This window comes from Myotis davidii, unplaced genomic scaffold (assembly GCF_000327345.1).
Source record: "Myotis davidii unplaced genomic scaffold, ASM32734v1 scaffold544, whole genome shotgun sequence".
In the NCBI taxonomy this organism is placed as follows: Eukaryota; Metazoa; Chordata; class Mammalia; order Chiroptera; family Vespertilionidae; genus Myotis; species Myotis davidii.
The window spans coordinates 751,130-772,825 of record NW_006297018.1 but is presented as its reverse complement, the minus strand read 5'-3'; the positions used below and the strand labels follow the sequence as shown (position 1 = coordinate 772,825).

At 38.3% G+C, this 21,696-nt stretch overlaps 1 protein-coding gene across 1 annotated transcript in view; it reads left to right on the top strand.

The window, feature by feature from the left end:
* TAF3 (TATA-box binding protein associated factor 3) overlaps positions 1-21,696 on the top strand; it is a 181,418-nt gene that overhangs the window by 118,962 nt on the left and 40,760 nt on the right. Inside the window, exon 3 of the mRNA XM_006772603.2 lies at positions 17,880-19,702. Within this exon, the coding sequence (XP_006772666.1) occupies positions 17,880-19,702 (1,823 nt within the window). The remainder of the gene's footprint in view (positions 1-17,879; positions 19,703-21,696) is intronic.

The following is a 21,696-nucleotide window of genomic DNA, read 5'->3' as shown; positions in this document are numbered from 1 at the left end:
GGAGTGTCATCCCCTCCCTGACTTCAGGGAAAAATCCCTACCTGGGGAAACAACCTTTCTCGGAGAAGTGACCTTGGTTAAAACACAGCGCCAAGAAGGTGAGCAAACATATTAAGAACAGTATGCCATATACGCCAGGTCCCTTGAAACAGCAAGGATGGACCGGCTCCCGGCAGAGAGAGAGAGAGAGAGAAACATCAACGATGAGAGATCCATTGGCTGCTTCCTGCACTCCCCCTACTGGGGATCGAGCCCATAACCTGGGCATGTGCTCTGAGTGGGAATGGAACCAGAACCTCCTGGATTTATGGGTCAACGCTCAACCACTGAGCCACGCCAACTGAGCTACTGTTATTTTTTTGTTCTCATTAGTGGAATAAGCAACTTCTTTTATCTAATAGTTTGTCTTCTTTATGTGCACAGTGAGCATTTTGAGACCTTTCCTTAGCTTTCTTACCTACCTTCCTCAATCTTTCCCTTTTTTCTAACAAGCTTCCCTGCTTAAAACTCACTAGTGGTTTCCCATTGTGCTCAGACACACTCTAGATCTTTGTGCACAGCATTGAAGATAAGGCCAGCTCCCACACATGCATGCCTCTCACCACCTTCTCTATACCCGCTTTTCCTCCATTCACCAGCTGTACAAGGCTGTTCCCACAGCAGGATCTTGGTCTTGCTCTCTTTTCCCTGAAATGCTTATTTAAAAGATCGTCCTCTGGCTATAGTTTTTTCATGAATCTGTTCTCAGCTGAAACATCACTTCCTCAGTGACTGTTCTATCTAAAGTAGCCCTTTCCTTTTCCAAATGCGTCATCCTGTTTTATGATCTTCCTAGCACTTCATCACTATGAATTATCTTTTGTATTACTTGTTGCCTATGTGCCCTCTCAGCATTTAAAGTTCATGAGGAAAAAAAAAACCTTATCTTTTGTTTACTTACATCTGTGTTGCCTGTTGTACATAGATGGTAATAAATATTTGTTGGGTGAGTGTGTGTGTGTGTGTGTGTGTGTGTGAGAGAGAGAGATAGAGAGAGAGAGAGAGAGAGAGAGAGACTTTATTTTGTGTACATTTTTTATCCTTATTCTCCTCCAACTTTTGTCTCCGCCACTAGACAAGCTGTCTATTCAGATCACCACTTTACTCAGCTGCTGGGGTAATCTTTTTTAAAAGCATATCAAACTCTTTAAAAAAACATTCAGACTTCCCATTAACCTTTAAATAATATCTTAACTCCCATGACCCATAAAGCTCTGTCTACCTATCCAGTTTATCTTGTTTTATCTTCCCCTCACTTACTCTGCTCTTGCCACACTGGAATTCTTTCAGTGCCCTAAACATGCAGACTCATTATATTATGTGGCTATTTCACATGATGCTCCATGAACGGAAAATACTGTTCTCCTAGTTTGTCTCTGACCAGCTATCCCAATTATTCAGTTCTCTGCATAATTAATCAGTGTTCAGATAGTTTCTTCACTCTAAGAAGGTGTCACTTTACCTTCCTACTTCTTTTCTTTTTTTTTTTTTTAAATATATTTTATTGATTTTTTACAGAGAAGAAGGGAGAGAGACAGAGAGTTAGCAACATCGATGAGAGAGAAACATCGATCAGCTGCCTCCTGCACATCCCCCACTGGGGATGTGCCCGCAACCCAGGTACATGCCCCTGACCGGAATCGAGCCCGGGACCCCTCAGTCCTCAGGCTGACGCTCTACCCACTGAGCCAAACCGGTTTCGGCCTACTTCTTTTCTTTTAATTGATTTTTTATTTTTTAATTACAGTTGACATACAATATTATATGTTTCAGGTGCACTACCCACTGATTGGACATTATATAACTTACTAAATGATCATCCCCATAAATCTAGTACCCATCTTACACCATACATAGTTATTATATTAATGACTATATTTCCTATGCTGTACTTTGCATCCCTGTGACTATTCTATAAGTATAATTTGTACTTCTTAATCCCTTCACCTTTTTCACCTGTCCCCCACCCAACCTGCTTCCCATCCAGCTACTGTCAAAATGTTCTCTGCATCTATGAGTCTATTTCTGTTCTGCTTGTTTGTTTATTTTGGTTTTCAGATTCAGTTGTTTATAGATATGTATTTATTATCCTTTTATTATTCATATTTTTATCTTTTTCTTCTTAAAGAAGACCCTTTAACATTTCATGTAATACTGATTTGGTGGTGATGAACTCCTTTAGCTTTTTCTTGTCTAAGAAGCTCTTTATATGTCCTTCAATTCTAAATGGTAGATTTGTTGGGTAGAGTAATCTCAGTTGTAGGTCTTTGCTTTTCATCACTTTGAATATTTTGTGCCAATTTCTTCTGGCTTGAAAAGTTTCTGTTGAGAAATCTGTTAACAGTTCCTTATCTTCCAAATATCTGATTTGATCCTCTTTTTTACTCCATTATTGATTCCCTATAATGTGTTCATTTTACTTAATGTATTCTTAATTTCTGACTGTTGGTGTTTTTTTTTAATGTTTTCTAGTTTCTCTCTCTCCATCTATCTATTTATCGCTCTCTGTCTTTCTCTCCCTCTCTTCTGGCACTCCCATGATGTGAAAGTTAATATGCTTGAAGTTTTCCCAGAAGCTCCTCATACTATTAGGTAACTAACTGCTTTTCTCTTGCTGCTCTTAAGTTTTTCACTTTGTCTTTAATCTTTGGCATTTTAATGATGATGTGTTTTGGTGTGAACTTCTTTGGGTTAATCTTATTTGGGACTTTCTGCACTGCTTGTATGTCTATTTCCTTCACCAGGTTAGGGAATTTTTCTGTCATTATTTTTTTCAAATGGGTGTTCTATTCTTTGCATTGTCTTTTTCTGGAGTTTTACTCTGTTCTTTTGAGACATGTTTCTTTGTCTCCTCATTTTGGCAGCTTCCCTGTGCTTGTTCTTATGTGTTAGGAAGAGCTGCTACATCTCCCATGTTTGGTAGAGTGGCCTTAATAATAGGTGTTCTGTAGGGTCCACTGGCACAGACTCCCCAATCATCCAAGCTGGGCACTTCAGGTGTTACCCTCCTGTGTGAACTATGCATACCTTCCTCTTGTAATTGAGCCTTGATTGCTATTGGCCCATCAATGCGAGGGATTTACTCTCAGGGCAAATAGTTGTAAGGGCTGGCCTTGACCACAGAGGAGGATCTGCTGTGCAGGAGCTCACCCTATGAAACAGGACTTATTTCAGCAGGGCTCTGGTACCCTCTGAATCTGCCCCTTGATTGTGTCCCTTGTGGATGTGATTGGGTTGTGCTCTGACTTGATCTGAAGCTGTCCACTGGGTAAGCTGGCTCTGGGACTTCCTGAGAGGTGCAAGTCAAGGTCAACCACCACCTGTGTTCTGCAAGGGCCATCTGGCATGAACTATAGACCAATCTGCAGATGGCTGCTACTTGTGCTGAGCTTAGAGATGCCCAGAAGAGGCCAAGCTGTGAACCATGGCTGGTTGCCACTAGTTCCACTCCTGGGGTCACTTGGTGAGAGATATGGGACACACCAAGGCCAGATGCTACTTGCTTGAGAGATTTTTAGGGAAGTTTGAAGCATGAGCCGAGACAGGCCATTCATATGGAAAAGTCACTGGAAACAGCTGGGATAGGCCCACAGGTTGGGTGGGGCAGCATCTCAGGGAATTACTAGGGCTGGTCAAAAAGTGTAGCCGGGTTGATGGAGACTCACATATGGCACCCGCCTATCAGTTCTATGGAGGCAGAGCTCAGAAAAGGAACCATGGCCGCTGTCAGCATTTCTGTCTGGGAAAAAGCTGCCCCTCCAGCTCTTGCCCTGACGCCAGATAATTCCATTCCTCTCCATATGTCCCTGGTGCCTTTCAAGCTGCTGCCCTAGTGATAGAACTCAGAGGGAGCAATTCAGAGCAAGTCAATGTGCAAGCCCTTTGAGACGACTGCCTGGGACAGCACTCTGTCTCACTCAGCTACAATATCTGCTGGTTTTCACAGCCAGAAGTTATGGGGATTTCTCTTCCTGGCACTGGAAGCTCGGCGTGGGGGGCCTTAGTGTGGGGCTGGGACCCTTCCCTCATCAGCGGGGATTTCTGAAGCCGAGATATCCCTCCTGATTTTTATCCACCACATGTGGGTGTGGGACCATCCCAGTCAATTTGTCCCCTCCTACCAGTCTCAATGTGGTTTCTTCTTTATATCCCTAGATATAGTTCAGCTAATTTTCAGATGGTTCTGAATAATGGTTGCTCTTTAGTTTAGTTATGATTTTGATGTGGCTGTCCCTGTTGTTATTTTCTATTTTTCCTATTTATTTCATAGCACTTATCATGGATCCTAACACTCTGTTGGTATATGTGATGTTTTCTAATCATTGACATCATTGAATACTCCCCATTTGTTGAAACTCTATTTCTTATACTTTCTCTTCTGGTTTTCTTTCAACTTACTGGCTATTCTGTCTCATTCTCCCTCTCAGGCTCCTCTTCTGCCACTACTTTAAACTTTGGTGTGTCCCAAAATGTCTGCCCTTGGTTCTCTGCTCTTCTTACTTTGTAATTTCCTCAATGGCATTTCTTGCATCCATGGCTTCAGCCACGACAGTAGGCAGTATAGCATGGTAATTAAGAGCTTTTGCTCAACAAGTGGTAAGGGTCTCCTCTAGTTAGCTACTATTTTAGATACTGGAAATACAGTCTAGATGATATAATCCTGGACCTCAGAAAGCTTACATTTTAGTAGGTGAGGCAAAAAAAAAAGCTAATCAAATCTATAATAATCTATACTAATAAAAGCCTTGTGGCCCTCGTGCCCACATGTCATCACAAGATGGTTGCCCCCATGTCATCACAAGATGGCCACCACAGATGGCCACCCCACATTGTCACAAGATGGCCGACAGGGGAGGGCAGTTGTGGGTGATCAGGCTGGCAGGGGAAGGCAATTGGGGGCCATCAGGCCATTGGGGGCAATTGGGCTGGCAGAGGAGCAGTTAGGTGTCAATCAGGCCAGCAGGGAGTGGTTAGGGGGCGATCAGGCTGGCAGACAGGAAAGTGATTAGGAACCAGTGGTCCCGAATTGTGAGAGGGATATCCCAGATTAGAGAGGGTGCAGGCTGGGCTGAGGGACACCCTCCCCAGTGCGTGAATTTCATGCACCGGGTCTCTAGTAAAAGCATAATATGCTAACTAGACCGGACATCCTTCCAGATGAAGCTGGGACTGTGAGGGAAGCCCGGGTCCAGGTGCCAGAGGGATGCCGGTGCTGGTAGTAGGGGGAAAGGAAGGCCTACTCTTGCATGAATTTCGAGCATTGGGCCTCTAGTAAATAATATAATGATAGGTAGGAATGGGTGCAATGTAGATAAAACAGAGCATGAAAGTGATAGGGAGGCAAGTGGATAGCATGTTGTTGATCACAGAGGACCTCTCTGAGGAAGTGGCATGGAAGATCTGAAGAAAATGAGAGACTAAGCCATGAGAAGAGGTGGAGGGAGGGAGAGTATTTCAGGTCATTGAAGAGTACTGGGAATCAGCTTGGCAAGTTTGTGGAAAATTAAAACGTCCAGTGTGGTGTGAGAAGAAGAGCAGTACAGGGGTGGAGCAGGGTGATACAGGACTTCATAGCTTATAGTAAGAAGTTGGATTTTTATTATTATTATTATTATTATTATTATTATTTTTAGGGTCTTTGGTAAAGGGCCTTCCGGTAAAAGAGCTGGACAAATTCAAAAAGAGCTATAAGTGAGAAGTTGGGATTTTATTCTAATTGTGACAGGGAGCCTTTGAGAGGGAAATTATCTGGTTTAGCATTTGGAATTGGAGAGAGTCAATTCCAGTCTTATTTATTACGTGGCTTTAATAGAAGCAGTCACATTTAGCCTTTTCTTTGTCAAAACTATTTATTTGCCAAGTAATACAAATGGAATACAAGTGGCATTCATCCCTGAGACATTGTGACTTCGTGACATACCTTTCCTGAAAATTTAATGAAGTTCAATTAATTTTAGAGTTAAAAACAGTACTTAAAAAAAAATTGCCCGGCAGGCATTGCTCAGTGGTTGAGCATCAACCTATGAAACAGGAAGTCATAGTTTGATTCCCAGTCGAGGCACATGCCCAGGTTGTTGGCTCGATCACCCGAGTGGTTGTACAAGATGCAGCGAGTCAGTGATTTCTCATCACTGCTGTTTCTCATATATTTTTATTGATTTCAGAGAGGAAGAGGAGAGAAACAGCAGTGATGAGAGAGAATCATTGACCTGCTGCCTCCTGCATGCCCCGCACTGGGGATCGAGCCCACACCCGGCATGTGCCCTTAGTGGGAATAGTTCATGGGTTGATGCTCAACCACTGAGCCATACCCAGCCAGGCTAAAGAGTACTTTTTTAAAAAAAAATTTTTTTTATCTATTTGATGTATGTAGTAACTACTTTCCATTCATAGATGATCCCCCTCTGTGCCCCCCCCCCCAACTACCACCCCCACTTCTCTTCCATGCCAGGAAAGAGTTGATTCTAGTTTCATAGCATTTTTCTAGTAATTTTTATACCATTGTGAATTTCTTGTTTTGTGGCTTGTATATGGATGGTTTCTTAGGGGTTTTTGTTTGTGTTTTGACTCATCAAATTTTAAGAGATCAGCGGCAGATTTTATCTGCTACTAGTAAATATGAAGATGTTTGGAATTGATAGCATGAGACAAGGATAGATACATAAAAATCAAAAAATTTAAATACCAATTTTTCTTTTTTCCTATCAAATTTATAATTTGGCACTGAACTAATGTTTCTCTTACCAACTCAAACTAGAGTCATACCAAATTGGTCTTCTTTCTAATCTTGCTTTTTAACAGCCATTGTATAAATATACTGAACTTTTATTTTTTAAATTGTTTTTGCTAAAACCTCTGGGACGATACATGCATAGTTGGGAGAAAGAGAAAATAGAGAATGTGTGGGAACAACTCCTACATGGGCTGGCTCTTGATACGTGCTAGGAGAATGATGGCAATAAAAGGCATGTGCTGCTGTCACCACTACCAACATTGACTTCTATTATTTGAACTATTTTCAAAATGATTTCACATGATGTGTTCACTTACTGCACCTGATAGTCCTGTGAAGTAAGTAGGGTCAGCATTATTTTGTGTGTGTACAGATAAAGAATCTTGTGCTTATCAATACAAATAAATGGTAAAGGGCTGGTTCTATAAACCAGGGTCATCTTCTAGTCCATCACTGTTTCCATTGTAAAGAAATGCTACCTTAATAATAAAGTATGGTTTGGGATAAAGAGTGTGCTTCTAAACACCAATCCAAAACCCTGAGGTCATGTGGCAAGTTAGTGTAGTAGAAAGGATTGTAATTGGTGAATGGGATGTCTTATATAAGTGAGCACAAGAAGGGAAAGAAAATGGACAACATGGGGCAACAACAAAGTTGTCCCCTTCTGGACCCTTGACTTTAGGGATGTCCAATGTAATGTTATTTTAATAACTAAAACATTTTCTCAGTATTAGATAAAAGGATCATAGTAAGCATTTAATAATAATTTAGACAACTGTCATATTTCATTGATCCTGACGCATTATCAATCATACGAAGCACCATTCTTTTATGTACCACTAAGAAAAAAACAAAACCACACAACGTCAAATAGACTGTGAATCAATTCTTTCTTATCAGACAAAATGTTTCTTTGTAACTGCATAGAACAAATATTTCTTCTTCAAATTTTTTGAATGGTTTGTTGACTGAAACATTGAGGAGTTGCAATGTCCAGTCATTCTACCAAGAATAACAAGTTCACCCATGCTCAGGCCATAACTGCTATATCACTGTCACTTATTCAAGTAATAGAAACAAGAAGATGCCTTTGATTATAAAACACATCAGTTTCAGAGTTGCACATTTTAACACCATTAGAATCAATGAAATATGATAAAATAATTTTTATTATTTTCTAATAATAAAATATTTATTATCAGCCTGTTGATTGCTTAGCAGCTAAAGGCAAAAGTGGTTCCTCTCTTAGTGAAGCTTAGTTGGGGACACAGATAAGAAATGCATTAACAATCAAACCTACTTATTTTTGGAGGTAAGGAATGACGAGAGAATACTTCTTTGAGAAGACAATAATTAAGTTTAAGACTTACAGGTTGAGAGAGAGGCAAGCATGGAAATCGTGAAGAGCGTTCCCAGCAGAGTGGAGCAGAATCTGTGTATAAATACCCCGAGGAAGGAAGACCTTGATGTATTCCAGAAATTCAAAGAATGATCATGTGGCTTGACCAGAGTGTTCTGCACATAGCTAGTTCTTTGAATTTAAACTAAAGTATCTCCCAGTTTGGGTTTAGAAGAATGTCTTGCCAGAGATGGATGGTCACAGTGTTAAAGTTCATAAGGCACATTTAATCTTTTCATTAAATGCCTTCTGAGGACTAGAATTACTTTCAAGCAAAATCTTTTATTTTAAATCAGTACTCCATAAAAGTATTTGATGTTGATGAAGTTATAGCCATATAATTATATACGGTTGTTCCTCATTATGCATGGATTCCATGTTTACAATTTTGCCTACTTGCTAGAATGTATGTGTAACTTCAAAATCACTTTCACGATCATTCAGAGTGGCAAAAAATTAGAGATACACCCAACATACATGTTTGCTCTGAGTTCGAATAAGGTGGCCCTCTGCCTTGTTATTTCAACTCTCATATTGTAAACAAGTGTCATTTTCAAAGCCTATTTAATGCCACATTTTTCATACTTTTTGCTTTTTGTTTGGTGGTTGTGCTGTTTAAAATGACCCCCAAGCACAATGCTTAAGTGCTGACTAATGTTCCTAAGTGTAGGAAGGTTGAGAAGCGCCTTATAGAGAAAATACTTGTTAGATAAGCTTCATTCTGACATGATATAGTGCTGTTGAGCATGAGTTCTATGCTAATTAATCAACAATATATATTAAATGAGGTGTCTTTAAACAGAAACACACATAAAATGTTATGTATTGATCTGCTAACAAAAAAATGTTTGATCAGAACCTTTCCCTTAGAAGCAGTGGTTCCATTTTCACTAGTTTTATGGTAATTTTATAAGGAGACAACCACCACAAATAACACGAATTCCACTGTACGTGTATATGATGTGAATAGATTGTTAATATGTTGCTGTGTAGCAAGTCATCTAAACATTTAGTGGCTTAAAACAGCAACTATTACCTCACAATTCTGTGAGTTGGCATTTTGGATTGGCTCAGCTGTGCGATTCTTCTGCTGGACATGGCTGGGCTTGATTATACATTTGTGATCAGCTGCTGATCAGTGGCCTCATTCATATGTCTGATGATCCAGCAGGTTCACTTGGCTCACTCATGCGAGGGCAGTTGCAAGTTGTTCCAAAGCAGCAAGAGGGCAAGCCCCAGGATGCAAGTGGTTTTCAAGCCTGTGCTTATGTCATGTTCACCAACTCTGACCCATCAGGTACAGGGTCACCTAAGTGCAAGTAGGCTCACCTTTAAGAGCAGCCCACAGAAAGGGCATAGGTGCAGGGAGGGAAGAATTTTTGTTCTCTTGGTACAGTCTAATTCCTACATTAAGCACTTCGCTGAATTCTTTACATCGTTTGCCTTACTATTATTCAAAAACCAAAGAGGCAGTACTGTCTGTTAACCCAAATTGGCCTAAAGGGAAATTGAAGTTCAGAAAGATTAAGCAACTGCATAGCCAGTAAAGGCAGGTCACACGTGTCTGTGTGATTACAAAGTTTTTATTTTTTCTGTATTATTTTGCCTTCTGATAGATTAATGGCTAATTTGCCTAATTTGTCTCATTCTGGGAACAAAACAAACAAACAAAAACAGCAATAAGATTAGTTTCACAAATTCCATTGTGTCTTAGAAAAGAAACCATGTCCTGTGCAAAGTCTTACTGTTGTAGTAAGTTTAAGAAAATCATGGTAATAGTGATTTGTGAGTCTGTGGTACTTGATTATGAATTTGGTTTTCACAAAGGGCTTACATCCTGGGTGTGGAATCTTAGTTGTAATCGAATTTATCCTGAAAGACTTAAAGGAAGATGATTAAAATATTAGAGATATTGACATTGTCTGACGAGATCTCCTTGTATTTATTTCTTTTTTAAAAATCCACAGTATTACCATAGCCTGGCCCTATTATGCTATTGTAATCATAGTTGAACTGAGAAGGGTGATTAACGATAGCAATTTATTGTATCTGAGGAGGAGAGAAAATAGGAGATGTTGTCGTTATCATAAATCATATCATAAATAACCCAAAAGAAGCACTCAGAATGCTTGTGTGGTGTCAGCAGCAGGCCCTTTCAGGCACGTTAGCCCAGGATGTAGCCATAGAAACCCCAAAGTCATATTGTTATCTTACTCTTGCTGCAGTTATGTGATACAACAGTATTAACATATAGATTAGGCCATTTATAATACTAGGTGTCATTTCAGGTTGGGTTGCTTATATAGCATTTTAGTTTTTTATTGTGCAGAATGTTAGTGAAGTAGTGCTTTTTTACAGGTCAGTGTGTATATAAGTATTATAACACATCTTCATTCTGCTATTAATTTATTGTGTTATTCATTGCTTGTACTGTATGGATTGTCATTGCCTAATTGTTGTGTCTTCGCTAGTAATTTCTTTTTTTTTTTAAGTAAATAGGCTTGTTTAAAAAATACCTACTCACTTTTGCACATTGAATTGTGTTTTAAGGGTCTAATTACTGTTACATTATAGACAGGATGATTTAAAATATATTTTATGAGGGAACGTAGATGGGATTTTTAAAAATTTAGCCTCATTTGGAACTCAAAGATTAAATGTTGGAATGGATTAAGATTTTTATATTGCTCCCATTCCTGTCTTTTCCAGGCACCTAGTGTCTGCCCATCTTCCAACTGCCCTACACCTTCCCTCCTCACAGCAGCTTTCCACCTGAGTATTACCCTCCTGGCAGTACCCTGTGTTCCAGACCCTTTTAATCCTTAGCATTCCTTCAAATTACAAATTATGTTTCATTTTCTTAGAGTTTCCTTCCTCAAAAAGAAAGTGTCATTCATTTTTTTAGCTTTATGGCCTTAAATATATTTTGGTGGCAGACTTTTAAAGATCTCTCTTTATCCAAGACATAAATCAGGTGGTCAGAATGCCAAGCGTTGTTGCATGTAGTCAGTGAGATATTTAGCAGCAGAAAAAGCTCCATCATGCCCTTTGGGACATCCCACATGCATGGTCAACTGCATGTAGAGATGGCCCTAATAGTGAAGATCTTCAGCTCTTAGAAGTAGGAGATCAGATGTCAATACTTACATGTTATAGATGGAGAAAACTTAAGTTTGGAAGAGTAGTGTGCTGTGCTAGGTTGCATCATCGCACTGGTAGCAGAACTTAAATGTAGTTTCAGTCCAGCTCCCTTTCTAGTTGACATTGTGATTTCTGTCTTACATGTCCCTGGATATGGCCACATGTGTACCTTGTACCTATCCCTGCCACAGCACTTAAACTGATAGCCACAACATGTGGTAAATTCTTAAGGATAGTAAATCATGTCTCATTCGACTTTATTTTCCTAGGATCTAACATAGTGCTTGCCACAGTGGTATTCAGAAGACACTCAGTGGGTGGGTGGGTGAGTGGATGGATGGATGGACAGACGGACGGGTGAATGAGTGAGGAGTGAATAAATGAGTATTAGTAGTATTGATTCACTTTAAAGAATTGGTTATAGTAACTGTATCTAATAATCCAGACAAGTGGAATGGTATTTTTGAACAAAATATGTATCTTAATGTTTTTTAAATTAAATTGATTTTAGAGAGAGAGAGACATCAGTTGGCTGCCTCCTGCACACACCCCACCGGGGATCGAGCCCACAACCCGGGCATGTGCCCTGAATTGAACTATGAACTCCTGAGCCACACCAGCTGGGCACAAAATATATATTTTAAATGAATCCTTTCATACTTGTTAATAAAAGAGGACTCTGTTATAAAAACAGTGGGTTGCATAAACTAACAGGAAATAGGAAAATTTGTCATCATTTGCTAGAAATTAATTTCTGCACATGTATTTCAAAAAAATCAGAAGAAACTATTTTAAATACACTTAATTTTGAATGAAATATATGCAGATAGCATTTTATTGTCCCAATATTTAAGGTTTAAAAACACAAGTATATTTGCTGCTTAATTTAAGATCATGCCACTGAATTTTAAAGTTGCACTCATCTGTGCAGTTAATGAGATAAAAAGCTTTCATGCCATATGCAAGCAATTTCTTTTTTTCCTCTAATGTCCATGAGCTTTTTAGATTATAGTGTTTCTTTAAAGGCACTTACTATTCTAGTTAAAAAGATATTTTGTTCTAAGTCAATATTTACAATAGCTTAAAATGAACCCCTAAAACCTTTTGGTGTATTCAGACCTTATTGCCTTGTTTTGTTTTTGTTCGGGAAGTTTGGCGAAGAAGCATGTTTTTCTCATTACTCCTCTGGGGATATAGCTGTGTGAATATTTATTTGTGTCATTAATGAAGGAAAATTAGAATGGGCTTTGTAGTGTCTCCCCCTCCCATCTACATCTATGAAGTTTTTAAAGGATGTACATTAATATGGATCCATTTCATTCCTTATATGTAATTTTAAAAGAATTGTTCTGCAGTCACACACTAAATAAAAATGTTAATTTGGTGAACCTGGGTGTAGGGTGTTCATGAGTTCTTGTAGTATTCTTTCTTATACCTTTTTCTATATGCTTGAAATTATGTGAAATTAAAAAGAACAAATAATTTTATGATCAAATATTGACTTGGAATCATGGATTGTTTACTTTAGAGATCATCTCTGTCTTCCCCCTCTTTCTTAAGTTATTCTACCTGTGATAAATTTGTGCTCAGTCATTTCTGTTATTGCACATATTTTCCCCTTTTTGACAAATGAGAAAACGTACTATATATGCAAAATCATTTGGCAAAGTGAAATTATTTATTTTAAAAAAAGAATGAAGTTACTTCTTAATGTAGCAGCATTTTTCTTTTATTGAATTATAACAGTCATATTTTAGTTAATTTATATGACAAATAAATTTGTTGATTGTGGACATGAACCTCTACCGGGAAGCAGGAAGTTAACATTTTTTTTTTTTTAAGTAGGGGTTCCTACACTGCTTTAAGGTTCTTTGTATGTTTTTGTTTTGGTGGTGGAGTCTTCTTTTTCCTCCTAGAAGTAAAAAAGTTACATCATAATTTATGGTATTTTTTTATTTTTTATTTTTTTTTGGTGAATGACAGTGCTAATAATCACTTATAGCAAATAGAATGTCAAAAGTCTTATCATTGTTAACTTTGGCCAAATTTTAACACAAGCAGAAAAGGGGACACCTTTTGTAAATAATTTCTTACTATACCTTTAGCAGCATGAGCATTAACCCTTATCCAGCTTTCCTTACTACAATGTCTGTTATCCTACATAGTCTCCCAGCAGCTCCAGACTGTTCATCACAGGAGAGTTATTAGGACAGATGGCTAACGTGATAGCCTCTCCACCTGCAGAAGCTAATTCTGGACTTGCGCTCTTTTATTCGGTTTGCAAGAGATTTGAGTTAGGAAAGGGTATTTTTGTTTGTTTTGTTTTTTAGTCTTCTCAAAAAAGGATTCCAAGGTTATGTTTATTTTACAATGTATATCTCTATTATTGACCAGTATTATTTAATAGTTTGAATAGTTGTTGAACTCCTCTAATCAATTTTCACTGTACTTTCAAGGTATATGTTGCTGGTGTGCTCATCTTCTACATCAATGAGGTAAAGCACTAAGAAGTTGAGACACTTGTTTAATATCTCACAACTAGTAGTTTTCCTTGAACTTATTTTCCCCCCAGCATTTGTTTATGGCATAAATACAGAGGGGTATTTTCCTTCCAGTTTCCAAATATTGAAATAGTAGAAAATGAGTTAGTTCTGTGGAAATAAACACCTTTAAAATACTCATATAAGAATGTCACATTTCTGACTTTGGAACACAGCTTTTATTCTAATATCTATATTTGTGTTAAATTAGAAAGAGCTTATGACCCATATTTTCTTTTTTGGTAATTTTTAAAAATTGTCTTTATTATTGAAAGTATTACAGATGTCCTCTCTGGGTTTTTGTTGTTGTTGTTTTTCCCATTGACCCCCAACTCATATTTTCCTTCTTTTTTTTTTCTGATTTGTGAGAAAGATATCAGTTTGTTGTTCCACTTATTTATGCATTCATTGGTTGATTCTTATATTTTCCCTGACTGGGCATTAAACTACAACCCTGGCACACAAACCAACCAAGCCACCTTTATGTAATAGTGTATCAAGATCAAATATCTTGTAATATTAAACTTCTGTTAACCAAATTTTGTGCTATTTTATAGTAAAACTCTTTTGAGTATAGGAGAATGTTAAAACTTTTAGGATATTTTAAAGATTATTGGTAAATGGTGCTTATAATACACATTAACACAAAGAATGTTTTACTATCCTAGTTAAAAAGAATAGTAGCCCTAACTGGTTTGGCTCAGTGGGTAGAGCGTCAGCCTGCGGACTGAAGGGTCCCAGGTTCGATTCCGGTCAAGGGCATGTACCTTGGTTGCGGGCACATCCCCAGTAGGGGGTGTGCAGGAGGCAGCTGATTGATGTTTCTCTCTCATCGATTTTTCTAACTCTCTATCCCTCTCCCTTCCTCTCTGTAAAAAATCAATAAAATATATTTAAAAAATAAAAAATAAATAAAAATAAAAAGAATAGTAAACTGTTATCAAACTGAAACTAACCTTCAAGTTGGGGTTTGGGCGACCATAAAGGATAAATCATTCAATAGTCATCATATGTTTATCTTATTCCAAACTTAGAACATAGAATTAAAATTATTCATGTAATGAAAAGCCAGAAAGGCATTCGTATAATCACCAATTAAGTCTGTTTTTGAGCAGAGTTGTATTCATTTGTTGAAATTTTGTGGTATTTTAAAAATTAAAATATATTCACTCGAATGGAAAACTTTCATACCAAGAGAATGAATTAGTAAGCATAGTATAATTTTACAACAGTGAAAATGAATAACTACAGCTACCTGCATCAACATGGGTGAATCTTAGGAACATATGTTGGGTGAAAAAAAGCTAAAGAACATTGTAGTGTGATACTACTTATAAAGAGTTCAAAAAGAAGCAAACTAGATACAAATATGTAAAGGAACAAGGGAATGATGAATATAAAAATCACGTCAGTAGTTATTTGGGGGTGAGTGTGGAAAGAGCAAAGGATGAATCAGAAACCAAAAGAGTTCCAATGACATTGCTAGTGTTCTGTTTACAAAGTTAGATGGCAACGTCACAGGTATTCATTCATTATTATGCTGTATGCCTTCCATGTACATTGCTTCTATTGTCTGGTATGTATCAGATAATTTCTAATTTAGAAATTTGTTGTAAATATCTCCACACTTTTCCTGTTCTTATTAAAGTTTAAGGCTTTCTCTTCCAGCACAATTATTTTTTCATCCTGATGAATTTTGATGCTACAATTGAAGCTTTCTTATAAAATCTTTAAACATAAAAGTAATTGTAAATTAAACTAACCAAAATAAGAAACATTTGTATGTTAAGAATTCCTAAAATCAGCACTTGTAGTAGTTTAGCTTTACAATTCATTTATATTCTTCTAACCATGTAAAGCTTATAGATGCATATAAGTCAGCAGCAGGGACTTGAAATAAACAAAAAATGAAAATAAACAATAAAAATAATAGAAACAGACTAACCCCACCTGGCTGGTAGAGACCCACTTTGAATCAAGCTTTATGTTTTTGTTTCAGCTTTCTTTTTTCATTTAAATGACAACAGCCACCATTCTTTTTTTCTGGGGTATGTTAACTCCGAATTCCAAGTGAACCAATCTGTTTTCTGAAGTATTTGCAGGAAAGTGGTACAGTTTTTCCTAGCCCGGACTACATACCTCTTTCAGTTCTAATGCCCATCTGGTGGTCATCTTGCCAGTTTCAATTTGAAAGAATCTTACACTAGTAAAATAATACACTGAGTAGAAAACTCAGATTTTCATGTTGTCCTACCTATAAAATAGACCTTCCATCTGGTAGACCTAGTACTGTCTTAGTAGTTCAGGAGTTCCCTTTCAAGGGACTGATTCTATTAGAGCAGTTTCCTTTTGCTCTCCCAGGCATCCACCAGGGAGATCTTTATCCAGATTAGCCTCCAGAGTGAGAAAAACAAGGTGCACTCTGACATATTCTGAAGGTCTGCTATGCTGCCTATTGAAACCTTCCTCCTTCTTCCTTCTCTGTTTATTTTCTGTTTCTGTTAAGGACTGCATTTCTCACTCAACAGGGCTCAAACCTTGAAATTGTGTTTGAATTCTTCCTACACTCTTACACCTAATCATTTATCAGATTCTATTCATTCCATATTCAAAATATCATCTGCTTCTACTGCTTCCTATTCATTGCCACTATTTTATATCAGACCCTTATTGTCACTTACCTGCATCATTTCAGTAACCCCTAACTTATCACTTCTCCATTACTATCTGTTACTTCCCATCCATCATATATGTTCCTGCCAAAATAATTTTGCGAACAGGTACCCTGCTTATTTTTCTCCCTTATCTAAAAATCTTCACTAAGTCTAAACTACCAATAGAATAAAGATTATTTCGTTTTTCTGGAATTCAAAACTTCTGGGATCTAGATACAACGTTAGTAAACTTACTTTCTACTATTCTTCATCTTGCACCCTTCTTTGCAGACAAATTAGCCCCACACACTTCCTAGGTTCCCTTCCATCTGTTTGTCATCTGTTCTGTACTTTATCATTCCCAATAGCCAGAAATCCAAAATGCTGCATAATTAATTAGTTGAGTCTTCCCCAGACCTTTGACATTTCTTCTTTGAACTACTGTAGCACTTCATTGTCGTATGATACTACTCACTTCTTATTTTTTACTTATTCCAGTAGCTCTTTCAGCCTTTATCATGTATTATGCGTGGTATATGCTTAGTTAATAGGTATAGAAAGAAATAATACGATCTAACAGCAGCCCAGTCAAGTAGTCAGGGCAAGTAACATTAGCACCTTTTGAAAGGTCAGGAAACAGGCTCAAAGAGGTTAAGAGATTGCCTAAGGCCTGTGGCTCTGTAGTGCCAGACCACCAGCTGATACACCATTTTTCTGATTCCACAGCCAATATGTATTTCACTGTACCACCCTGCTTCTCAAGATGGCTAGCATCAAGCAAGCAAAATAGAAGACATAAATAGTATATGAATTCTGTCCAAGTTGGAGGATTGCATTTTCAAAATTCAAGAATTAAACTTTCTTATAAAAGTCCTAAAAATGTATGCATTTTTATCATTTATGAGGATAGTAGTCATATAATAACCACTATCTTAATTTTTAGAAGTGTTTATGTATGTTTGTTTTTGTGTGAATGTGTATGTATGTTTGTGTGTATGTGTACGTGTACATGTACACAAGAGGAAGAGGAAAAGAGAGAAGCCACATTTACTCAGGTTAGAAAAGAATTAATAAAAGGGAGCAGATGACAGACAGGAAATACTTAGCAAACACCTGAGTCCAAAAGTAGGGCCAAATGACTTGAAAAGAAAACAACTCTATCTGCTATCACTGATTTCCACTCTTCAAAGAATGACGGCATGCAAGTTTGGAAGATCCTTGAAAATGCAATCACTTTACTCTCTAAACAGTCAAAAATTTTTCTTCAAATCATGTTTATTTTTGCCTAGAAATCATTACTTTTATTTGTTACAGGTTTTGGGGTTTTTTAAAAAATATTCCAATAACACTTTTTTTTTCTCTTCCTTTACTAGAAGAAGAAGAAGAGCAGGTGCCCACTGATGGGGGAACATCAGCAGAAGCCATGCAAGTTCCCTTGGAAGAAGACGATGAACTGGAGGAGGAGGAAATTATTAATGATGAGAATTTCTTGGGTAAGAGACCGTTAGATAGCCCTGAAGTTGAAGAAATGCCTGCCATGAAGCGACCACGACTAATAAGCGCTAAAGGAGACACCCTGGATGTAGTATTATTGGAAGCTCGAGAACCACTCAGCTCAATCCATACCCAAAAAATTCCACCGATGCTTTCTCCAGTCCCTGTAGAGGACAGCGCAGACCTCGCTCCTCCATCGCCAGAGCCACCAATGTTAGCTCCAGTTGCAAAATCACAAATGCCAACCACAAAACCCTTAGAAACAAAGTCATATACACCCAAAACAAAGACTAAAACTAGTTCTCCAGGACAGAAGACTAAATCACCTAAAATGACTCAGTCACCAGCAATGGTAGGAAGTCCTATTAGGTCACCAAAAACTGTACCCAAAGAAAAGAAATCTCCTGGACGTTCTAAGAGCCCCAAAAGCCCCAAGAGTCCCAAGGTTATAACCAATATTCCCCAAGCACCAGTCAGACCTGAAACACCAAATAGGACTCCTTCAGCTACAATATGTGAAAAAATTAGTAAAGAGACCCTTCAGGTAAAACAAATACAAATACCCCCTGAGGCTGGGAAGCTGAACAATGAGAATCTGCCAAGAAAAGCTGTTGTGATAGACAAAACGATTGATGACTCTATTGATGCTGTGATTGCACGAGCTTGTGCTGAACGAGAGCCAGATCCTTTTGAGTTTTCTTCTGGATCAGAATCAGAAGGAGACATTTTTACCAGCCCTAAGCGAATTTCAAGTTCAGAATGTACAACTCCAAAAGCTTCAACTTCCTTGAATAATTTCACTAAGTTAGGGTCCACTCCTCTGCCTCTTTCAGGTGGAACATCAAGTTCTGATAATTCCTGGACAATGGATGCCTCCATCGATGAGGTTGTACGGAAAGCAAAAATGGGAACAGCTTCCAATGTGCCCCCCAGCTTTCCTTACCTCTCCTCTCCCTCAGTCTCTCCTCCCACACCCGAACCTCTGCACAAGCTGTATGAGGAGAAAACCAAATTGCCTTCCTCAGTGGACATCAAAAAGAAGTTGAAAAAGGAACTGAGGACGAAAATGAAAAAGAAAGAGAAGCAGAGAGATAGGGAACGGGAAAAAGACAAAAGCAAGGACAAGAGTAAAGAGAAGGATAAAGTTAAAGAGAAAGAAAAGGAGGCAAATAAGGAAGCCAAGTATCCATGGAAGGAATTCCTGAAAGATGAAGAGTCAGATCCCTATAAGTTTAAAATAAAAGAATTTGAAGAGGTTGATTCCAAAGTGAGATTGAAAGATGGACTTGTGAGAAAGGAGAAAGAAAAGCATAAAGATAAGAAGAAAGATAGAGAAAAGGGCAAGAAAGATAAAGATAAGCGAGACAAAGACAAAGTTAAAGATAAAGGTCGTGAAGAGAAAGTGAAAGTGGCACCAGCCCCCCTGGTACTGCCGCCCAAGGACATGGCTCTGCCCTTGTTCAGCCCCACTGGGGCCGTGAGGATCCCAGCCATGCTGCCCTCTTTGTCACCCATGCTTCCTGAAAAATTGTTTGAAGAAAAAGAGAAGCCTAAGGAGAAAGAAAGAAAAAGGGACAAAAAGGAGAAGAAGAAAAAGAAAGAGAAAGAGAAAGAGAAGGAGAAGAAAGAGAAGGAAAGGGAAAAAGAGAAGAGAGAGAGAGAGAAGAGAGAAAAAGAAAAGGAGAAACACAAGCATGAAAAAGTAAGCTGTTTCTCATTTTCAGCACTATCTGAACAAAGTCATATTGAAAAATACAGGTAAACAAAGCCAGCCATTTTATCTGTAATTTGGATGCAAATCACCCATAACTTAACTGGAAATATGTTTGTAATGGGGTTACAAAATTTATGTTTAATTTTAAAACCCATAAACTTGTAATCAAGCTCCCTGTGCACTGGAAAGTGTTAAAAATTCATAGCCTAAAAGGACTCTAATTGCAGAGTTTAAACTCTATAAACTGTACTATTCTCTGTCCATTTTTAAGAAAAACCGGTAATCTTTAACTGTGAATAATATTTTTGTAATTATCAAGGCTACTACATACTATTTTGTACCCAAATATTAGGTACCAAAAAAAAACAACAACCCAGCATTCGTTTTTCTTAGAGCATGAGAAACTATGGCGCTATTTTAAGAGGATAGCAAGGCCCGAGGAGTCCTTTTTTACTAATTTTCTTTTTCATGAGCCATTTTTGTAAGTATTTAAGGTTATGGCTGCCCAGTACTTTCTGTAAAATCTATTATCCTTCTATTTTCTGCTTTAATACGATTAGGGCATGTTTCTTAGTATCAAGGCTATCTAGCAGCCTGGATGGTGGGCAGAAAATAATTCCAAATATTTTATGATGTAAGTAAAGCAGGCTTTCATAGAGTATAGCCAAAGAAACTGATATACAACCTGTAGTTTTGTAGAAACTAGGACCTCAATTCTTTGGGCTCAGAATATGACCTTTAATGGCTTTGATTTTCAGCCCATGGTTGTTTGGATTATAGTAGTTGGTTGATTTGAAAAAAAAAAATTTAACTTTCTTAAAAAGTATTCAAGTATTCATGGTACCAGATCCTTGGAGATCTTTTCCCTGCCTTCTAGAAGCAATCCTTCTTGAGGTTGACTACAAAATAATACACAGTGTTTTTTTCCCCACATAATAAAATATGATGTATTTGACCTACAACAGATCTATTACTAACACTTTTGCAATATTTTGAATTTCAAACTTACCTAGGAAAATTAGTTTAGCTAACATGAAGTAGGAACTCTCACATTTTTCTGCCTAACTTTATTCTTTCTCTAATAAATAGTCCTTCGCTATTATCTATATATATATAAAAAGCTAAGCGACTGTCCGACCGGTAGCTATGATGCACAATGGCCACCAGGGGGCAGATGCTCAACACAGTAGCTGCCAAGCTGCAGTGACTTGGCAGCGGTGGTTCTCAAGTGACACACCCTGGAACCAGCCAGGAGGGAGCCCGATTCCGGCGTGCATCACCATAGAAATACCCTCTCACAATCCAGGACCCCTCAGGGGATGTCAGAGAGCCAGTTCCGGCCCGATCTCCACAAGCCAGACCAAAGGACCCCACCTCCCAGAAGGACCTCGAAGGGCATCACTCTACAGATGCCCTTCAAGCTACAGCACCACCCCAGGTGCGGCTGGCCGGCGGGGGGGGAGGGGAGGTACCCTGGGAGGTTGACTCCAGGGCCCATCATGCCCAGTCCCTCCCCGCCAGCCACTTTCTAATTAATTTTCTTCCAGTGTGCACCAATCTGTGCACTGGGGCACTGGTAAAATACAAAGAAACAGAATGACATTTTTTTAAAAAATATATTTTATTGATTTTTCACAGAGAGGAAGGGAGAGAGATAGAGAGAGTTAGAAACATCAATGAGAGAGAAACATCGATCAGCTGCCTCCTGCACATCCACCACCGGGGATGTGCCCGGAACCCAGGTACATGCCCTTGACCGGAATCGAACCCGGGACCTCTCAGTCCGCAGGCTGACGCTCTATCCACTGAGCCAAACCGGTTTCAGCCAGAATGGACATTTTGATAATAATTGAACATTGGCAAATTAACAAAGCACAGAAATTCAGCTTTAATTTCCATTTTAAAAATCATTTTATCATCATGTTATTTTATGTAGTACCTGGCACTTCCACATACCTCTTTTCTTCTAACACTTCTGACAT